This window comes from Centroberyx gerrardi, chromosome 5, assembly GCF_048128805.1.
Source record: "Centroberyx gerrardi isolate f3 chromosome 5, fCenGer3.hap1.cur.20231027, whole genome shotgun sequence".
Lineage (NCBI taxonomy): Eukaryota > Metazoa > Chordata > Actinopteri > Beryciformes > Berycidae > Centroberyx > Centroberyx gerrardi.
Window position 1 is genome coordinate 12,018,073 of NC_136001.1, and position 8,902 is coordinate 12,026,974.

The window sequence follows — 8,902 nt, forward strand, 5'->3', positions numbered from 1 at the left end:
AAATCTTGTTTTTGACGGAAATCCCCATGATATTGTTTCACCATATTAGTTACTTAACGTATTGAAATGTACAATGCCGGGTAAAGTGCACCATTGGTCACACAATGAAATATGATCTATTTAATGGATATCAAAACAAAAATGCATTAGATGGCACTATTTTCAAGGCGCAAATAGCAAAATTCAACAGAAGCATAGTCAGAATTGTTTTGAACAACATTGGTAAGCCTTCCACCAACCTTACTTTGTTCATGGATAAGTAAGGTTTTACATCCAAGTGGTCAAACAAAGCTCAAGACAGATTTCAGATGGCACATTCACAGTGTCCCAGACTACGTTTGAATGAGATTAACCTGGTAAAAAGTTCCCCCTCTAAAAGCTCTGAACTCTGAGCCCACTGTATTTCACAAAGTGTCAAATCAGGAAAGGCACCCTTGTATTCCTGTCTTACACTGGGTCTATCTGAAAACACAGAAACGTGTGGTGAACCTAAATGCATAGACATGTCCTCATAGCATCATGGAATAATGTTGAATGAACAAATAATGACAACAGTAAACAAGCAAAACCATACAAAAAATCAGACAACTATGTCATCCCTGCCATATACTATGTATCTCCTTCTCAAATGTGAGCTGATAAAATGAAGATAATCACTTATGCAGATTTCTTTTAAAAACACATTGCAAAATGGATTGCTTCATTCTGTTGACCTCATTCATTCTCAATTAAATCTTTTGCATTAATAGACTTAAACAGACCTAAACAGACTCTATGCAAGAAATAGCCCAATACTACAGTACTTTCTACTGCAGGTTATAGCACACTTATTAGCAAGATACAATATTGGGCATGATTTATGCAGAGCGGTGGGGAGGTAAGTAAAGCATGCATAATGCTCTATAAACTAAACAAAGCTTTATTTCCAGCATCGTCTCCACCTAGCCTTTACTTCAGTGTCAGCACCTAAGAATCTGTTTCTAAAAGTATCTTAACGAAACAAAGACTCAAAGTTTATCATATCATTCATGAACCAATCACCCAATTACTTCGTCCCACTCTTTTCAGCGTACACTAATGTGTGAAATGTGGCGGTGCGTAAAAAGTGTTATTTATGTTTTTTGACTTAACCATGAATAAGCTGATATTCTAAGATGTCTCTTTTTTGCTGATCAAGTTTGAAGTAGTCACGACTGGTAGTCATGTGTAAGTCGTGTGTTTCATGCAGTGTGGGGGTGGGGGTTGGATTTCTGAGTTAGTACATTAGTTGGTCGGTGAAGTAAGTTACTTCTTTGCGGCCAGGGACGCCAGCTGACCGTCAATATCCTCCTCCTGCTGCAGTGCGTGCCACTGGGCGATGGGGCGGCGTGGGTTAGCCAGCATGTCAGACCAGTGCTTCAGGCCTAAGCCAGTCGCCTTGCTGCCCACAAAGATCTTTCCGATGGCGTCGTTCTTACCAATCTTGTCATAATCAAACACTGTGACCGCCACCAAGATTTTCTGAGTAGAGCACAAGAGAGAATTTGTAATGTGAATGAGCAGAAAGGACGTTTTGTCAAGGAGAAAATACAGCGGCTCAGAAACAATGCACTTCACATCACTCACAGGTATGCATCCAATATTTGTAAGCAGAGGTGGAAAGTAGCAAAGTACATTTACTCAAGTATTGTACGTAAGTACAATTTTGAGGTACTGGCACTTTACTTGAGTATTTCCATTTTGTGAGACTTTATACTTTTACTCCACTACATTTCAGGCAAATATTGTACTTTTTACTCCACTACATTTATCTGACGGCTGTAGTTACAGTTACTTTGCAGAATAAGGTTTTACATGCAAAACATACAATAAGCTCATAAAATATGATGCATTGTTTAAACTACCCAACAGTATATGGAGCAGTTAGACCTACAACATTAAAATACTTCTTACAGGTTAACGCATCAATAATTTCAGTCATCAATAATCAACAATAACACTTTGAAAGGGACCATTCTTCAGAATGAGTAGCCTACTTTTACTTTTGATACTTAAGTACATTTTACTGCTAATACTCTATACTTTTACTTAAGTAAACTTTTGAATGCAGAACTTTTACTTTTAATTAAGTATTTTTCAATTATGGTATTGCTACTTTTACTGAAGTAAAGGATCTGAGTACTTTTTCCACCACTGTAAATAATCAACACGCATGTTGCATGTTACAACACAGTCCTAAGGACCAAGTGTGTGTTGTGCTGTACCTGCATCTGTTCCAGGGGGATTTCAAAGCTGAAGGACTCATTGTAGTATGGGTTCAGGGTGTTCTTCTTCACTGTGGTCTTCTTCTTCTTCAGACGCTTACCTCCCTGCAGCAGCTGGATCTTTACATAGGGATCTGCAGAGGACACCAACAGGATCATGAAAAGACATCATGTGTTTTGAGGGGTAATTCTAATTTATCGTCACAGACAAACACAAATTGAAGCCCATATTGTTCAGGAAGGGCCACCAATCCAAATAAAAGTGTAATAATGTGCCTTGAGATTTCAACAAGGCCACAAAATTGTGACTTTGAATTGATTAGGACATTTCTCTACCGGACAGCCCACAGGCGTCCATCTTCTTCAGGTTCTTGGCCTCCAGGATGCAGACAGTGAGTTTCCCGGCGGTGGGGACGTAACGGAGGGAGATGCAGATGTCTCCGAGCTTCTCAGGCTGAGTGCCGAGCAGAGAGAGAGGAGAGACAGAAATGGACAAACAAGTACAAATGCTTATCAGAGAACAGCAATACGGCCAATTCAACAAAACTCAATTAAATTATTGCACTTAGAAAATCAGTTGATTCTGATGATTCTGATCATTACCTAGAGGGTTGTGCACTATATAAAATACGTTTGGCACAAATTCCCATTGTCAGTAAGATCTATATCGATGGCACTTTATTGCTAAATTATCTTGTCAATTTGGAAAAAGCATGACTGGATGAGTTTGTTTCTTTTCGAAAGTTAACAGCACCTCCTCTTTCTCTGCACTCTCCAGATCCTTCCATTCCTCGATGGGCTGTCCCAGGTCGATGGTGTTCATGGGTATCTTCACCTCTCCAATGATGTCATGTTTGGAGAATCGGTCATAGTCATAAACAGACATCACCAGTGTCTTCCCACCCAGTTCCTCGTAAGGGACCTGATCGACAGACACAACGTTATGTTCTTTTTCTTTTACTTATTATCTTTTATTTATTATTTTTTGGTGAATTTTATTTATCCAAGCCTGGAGTTTCTTGTTCATTAGCGATGATCGGAGTATCAAACAGAATTTCACAGCATGAAATTAAACTCAACAAATGGTGAGTCATAATGCTAGATAAGTAATTACAAAAGTGGATTCGATTTACAGCGAAGGATCTCTTTCCTTATAGAATGGTAATTGGAAATAATATATTTAATCCATTCACATGCTGCCAAGAATAAGATAAAAAATATTTTCTTAGTTGAGAGTGAATACACATTATCTGAGACAACGAGAAATAATATGCATTTAAATAACATCAATTTATTATAAGAATGCCATCCATATTTGTACCATATACAAAGTGTTTAAAATGTAGCTTTGTTGGAAACATGCAAGAAGAGATAATGCATTTTGCTCTGGGGGAACTGAAACATTGCTAATTAAAAGATCAGACACGAGGCCTTGTTTATACTCTACCATCCCCTGCAGACTCCCTGTCTAGACATGTGGCATTGATAAAAGTCTTTCAGTTAAAAAAAAAAAAGTAAGTAACTGAAAAGTAACTCAAATAAACCTGGACACTCAACTACTCAATGTGGCAATGAACATCTCTTTGGGACTGTTTGGGAGAGAACAGGCAGAAGCGTTCTTTAAGATAGGGTTTATTTTCTTGGTGCAAATTTGCAGACAGGCAGAGCTTCCAGTCTGAGCTTCCAGTCTGACCCAGAGCCACTTGTGAAGTCTCCACGGGCCTTATTAGCTGGGACAGGAAAGACTAGTTTGTAGGCTACACAGGCCAGTGAGTATACAGCATCCAGAGAAACCTGACAAGCCATAGTCCCATTATGTTTATACACTTAAAGGAACATGCAGGGAGTGGGCTGTGATAATTATTAGTGCAAATAATTGGAGATGCTAAATAATTTTAAACACAAACTTTGAGAAACTTGAGCCTCCATCTGTCTTTCATATATATACAGGATATGCACAGTAGATTGGGAGGCAAGGTGCAGGCTTTTTTTTTTTTTTCCTCTGCTGCAATGCAATGAATCCTGTAACTGTAGACATATTGTACCACTGTACAAACATACAAGGCTAACAGACTTACCTTGAATACAAATGACTCGTTGAAGACAGGGTTCAGTGTTTTCTTGTGGACTTTGGTGTCATACTTCTTCTTCTTGTCAGGTAGGAGAAGGACCTTGACGTAAGGGTCAGAGGTTCCACCTGAATCCATGGAGATAAGGTCTGCAGCTTGAAGGATGCCGACGGTGAGCTATGGTGGGGGAGTGGGCAGGGCGTATGGGGTCAGAAGCAGTGAAGAGAGCATTTCATCATGTGAAAATCCAAAGTTTATACGTTTTATTCGTCTGTGTCAGTATCTCTGCTGCAGACGAACAGCCACAGACTGGTCACATAACATCGTCTGACAACTTAAGCCTCTCGATCAGTCACCGCAAACCTTTTCTACGTGACAAATTTGTACCTGCACACATTTTCACTGGTGAGATATCAAATTCCAGTGGCTTTTCTTAAATGTCACTAGTGCTAACTTCCTAACACCGTTATTTGCTGTACTACAGAGTATTATGCTTGAGTTGATGCTAAATTCATGACAAATAGAATGGACTAGCTTGAAGTGAAACTTTTATTCCAGCCTCGGCTCTTATGTGGATTTAGTATAGAAGACTTCCTCTTGAATGATTCAGCACTCCCTAACCTCATTAATCTACTGCATGTCATATACTACCAATGCCTCCATATGCTGCAGACAGCATTGCGGTAATGATGATAAAGTTACTCAATATTCGAGAGATACATTTTCTTTCCCAAAATCCAGAATGATTGCAAAATCCTTTATTTAAATGATTAAGCCCATCCAGTCTCTTCAGCTTTACTGCAATAAATTGAGAGGTCACAAGAGCCTCTTGTTCTGCTGAAATTTTACAAAGCAGCTGTCTTTGTAAGGATCAGGGCTAAAGTATTGGAAAATTCCAGGTAGGTGGTATCAAAAATACCATATATCAAATTTTTCACCTCTGAAAGTGTTCAATAGGCCTCACAAAAATAATATTTAATTTCTGGAACGTCATTAAAGTCAAAACAGAAATCAAGGTAATGCATTTACAAGTGACAACCACAGACCTTTGTATTCTCAAAGTCATAATCTATAGAATACTGCAGCTTCCCCAGTTTCTCTTCTTCTTTCTCCTCTTCCTCTTTCTCCTCCTCCGTCAGCCCAGTCTCCCCCTCGTCATCGTCGTCGTCCTGGTGTTTCTGCGGTGTCAAGGTAACACAACACACACGGCATTAGAGGTCAGGGGTCAGGCATCAGAGCACAGGATGCCCCACAACAGCATGCCACAGACACCGGACCTCCAGGAGTTTACGTGGGAGCCACATGTTTTGGTTACTGCTTACCTGCACAGCACCTGATGGCATTATAGAAGTTTATAATTCAGTCAGGGGTTGACCGGTTATAAAGTGAAGAATCTCTATTGGTGACACATTAATATATATATACTGTATTTATATAATTTTTATTTTTCACACCTTTATATCTCTTGTCAGTCTTTTGGATCATTGGGCAATTCCTTTGACATGCTTGTGCAGTACAGTGCCAGAGTCAGCCAGAGTCAGTGGAGGCATTGCATGCTAGTTCCACCAAGAGGGGAAATAAATCAAAAATTTTCCAATGAAATCAGATAATGGCATGGTTCTCTCATTTATCAAAGGGTTGATTTTTAAGGTCTTTGATTTCACCGAATGAACGGGGAGATAAATGTACCAAGAACCCCTAAGGAACTAGCTCACAACAGCCAATGCCAGTGCATATAGAATGATAAAGGCAAATAAGATAATAATAATAATAATAATAAGACATAATATTCAGGGCAAGGAGATGGCTTTCAAATAATAATAATAACTTTATTTATATAGCACTTTTCAAAACACAGTTACAAAGTGCTTATTAATAATCCTCTACTTGTCTGACCGTGATTTTTAACTGCAATTTGTGTTTACTATTAACCCTACAGACACAACTTTCACATTTCAAGATAATATCCAAAACTATTTATTTCAAAAGAGGCCCTGAGTGCCTTGGTTCACTTCTTAATTTATGTGCCACCAAAAAATGTCACTCTATTCAGCTCACCATTATTACAATAAATGGTTCAGGATTAAAGGGCACAGCCAGCTATTTGAATAATGTAGAGTCTTATTACTAGTCTTACTATTGTATAAAATGAAAGCCTTATTGCCAAGATAACCTTGACTTTGTAATGTTTGTGCAAGCCTATGTTATTGCTTTTCAGGCCATCCAGGTCTCCTCAGTCTAACTCCTCCTTGAGTATTACAGGTACTTTGGTGCAATCAAAAGAACAGATTTGCGAGTATTTTGTTGTTCATGCAGTTTTACCATCACCGTTTCCATGTCTCCCAAACAACCAACCATGCCCTTTATCACATGCATAGATTAATAGTGTTAAACGTCTTGCATATCATTTCTAAATCCAATACTTTCCATATTGGTGTGAGTTATAGTTACATTGTCCCAGGAACAATGCGTTAGATGGTTAGACTCTCCTCTCTGGGGTTTATGGAGCACATCATAGCTTTCCATTGTTACATTCTCAAGCTGTCATAACAAAAAAAAAAGTTGGGAAAAAAAGCCAAGGAAGCTACGACTTTCATTCCATGAAACCCCCCTCCGCCCAGGGGCCAGAGAGCGTCAGTGTGAGCTATCCACCTACCGTAGAGCAGGGTCCACCACAGTCAAGAAACACGAGGCACACACAAGACAGACACAAAGCGAAAAAGAAGGAGAGCAGAGAGAGGAAGAGGTTCAACTCACAAGACACCAGGACCAAACACGCTACAAAAGAGAGGCAGTCAACAACACCATCACCACCACCACAATTATGATGAGAAATGACACGCTCGCTTACTGTTTCACAGAATTACCCTGTCTCACTTCCAGCCAGGGACAATAACTCACATTGTGGACACAAATAATTGATTGTTTTAATTAACTGTCACTGGTGCGCATGGGAAATCTATATGGTGATATGTCAGTTGATTAAGTTCCAAATTAATTGCTGGCTTTTCTAAAGTTTTATCCTCTATTCTCTTCCAAAATCTTCCAATAGGTCTGTGGGCCTTATGTCTGCATCTATTATCTTTAATCCTAAAATGGAGCTTTTTGTACTTGCGACATCGCAAAGGCAACTTTCCACTTCGCAATACTCAATTATTCCTAGCCATTACAATGTGTGTCATTTTTCACCACTGACCACAATGGAATACGTCACACATTTTAAACGACCACAACAACAACATCAAAGAAATGGAGGGGAAGGGAGCTCTCCTTGTGTCCTCCAAAGCCTGGCCTAAGAGCTGCTGGTAAAAGATCAAAGGTGGTTAGCTACAGACATTTTGAAATTAATAATAACTCAATAATAAATGGCATATTCAAAGAAATCATGACAGAAACTTGAACATTATTGTTCAAATAAATGACGTCAATGCGTCCTGTTAGAAGGTAGCATAAAGGAAAAGAAGATCACTGTGTGACCCCAAAACATCTAGACTGTTACCCTGAGTCTCACTCTGTTGTGCCCTGGTGAGCATGTAGGAAGCACGAGGCGTCATACCTCGCCACCCTGCATGTTCTTCATGTTGAACCCGTCCTTGCCCTTCTTCCCTTTCTTGTTCTTCTTCTTCTTACAGCAGCATTTCTTGATTATGCAGAAGCAGCAGGTGAGGATGAGCAAGGCGGCCACGACAGCGATGGCAATCAGAGCCCATGGAGGCACTGTCATTTAAAAAAGAAAAAACAGAGGGAAAACTGATGTCCAGCTATAACTTTTGGTATTTCTCACAAATAAAGTAAATGGTGAATCTTGGCAGGAATGTGTTCGCTGTGGATGTACGAGAGAGGCGGGGATGAGGGATTTTTGTTGCAACTTACATGGAATTTTATCAATTTCATTCAAGAACTTGCTCTTGATTTCTTCAAACATGTCGTTCTTGTTGATCTCTGTGTTGTTGGAGCCGGAGGTGTCTGCCACAGTGGAGACGATGGCCGGGGCGGGAGCCATGGTCACGGTGGTGGCACCCGTGGGCTCTGCGGCCACCATGGCCTCCGGCTTCTTCTTGAACAAGTTAAACTTCATTGTCAAAGACTAGGCACAGGGTCCCTGAGACACACAGGGCGCAGACAGAGAGGGACAGCGGACATCAGAAGACAAGCAATGCGAAACAGCTGAAGTGTGTAGGCAATGGTCATGAACTCAGCGATGAGATTTCTCTATGGGAGAACAAATCCCACCAGAGAGTATCTGAATGACAAGAGTGTAGCATGTTTTATCATGATTTGAATAAAAAGAGTATATTTTGTTTTCCTCCTGTCACCTAAGGATTTGGGTTATTATGTATTACTGAAATTTAAAGACCATATAGTTTATGAGAGTATCAAAACTTGAATTTCATGCAAACCATTAGAGAATTTAATACCCAGTTAAAGGAGTGCTGAGTAAGAAAACGAAGGCCGTCCCTGATGACTAAGCATTAAGGCCTAACTGTCAGCCTTTCCTCTGAATCAGTACAATTATACAGCGACTTCTGGCCGAGTGGTCCAAAGGGAAAGGTAGAGAAACTGACATGCACAGATAATAGACCATGAGGA

General features: G+C 39.9%; 1 protein-coding gene across 2 annotated transcripts; it reads right to left on the bottom strand.

Annotated features, from left to right (window-relative positions):
- Positions 1–1,284: 1,284 nt before the first annotated feature.
- syt2b (synaptotagmin IIb) lies at positions 1,285–8,390 on the bottom strand. Of its 2 annotated transcripts, none has more exons than XM_071903871.1 (8): positions 8,186–8,390; positions 7,869–8,029; positions 5,359–5,490; positions 4,322–4,489; positions 2,998–3,165; positions 2,580–2,697; positions 2,244–2,377; positions 1,285–1,500 (listed from the first exon to the last, which is right to left on the bottom strand). In XM_071903871.1, the coding sequence occupies exons 1-8, from the start codon at positions 8,388–8,390 to the stop codon at positions 1,285–1,287; spliced, it is 1,302 nt and encodes a 433-aa protein (XP_071759972.1). The 2 variants fall into 2 exon arrangements, with proteins under 2 accessions (XP_071759972.1, XP_071759973.1); XM_071903872.1 differs by having other exon boundaries at positions 5,359–5,481; positions 8,186–8,315.
- Positions 8,391–8,902: the final 512 nt, after the last annotated feature.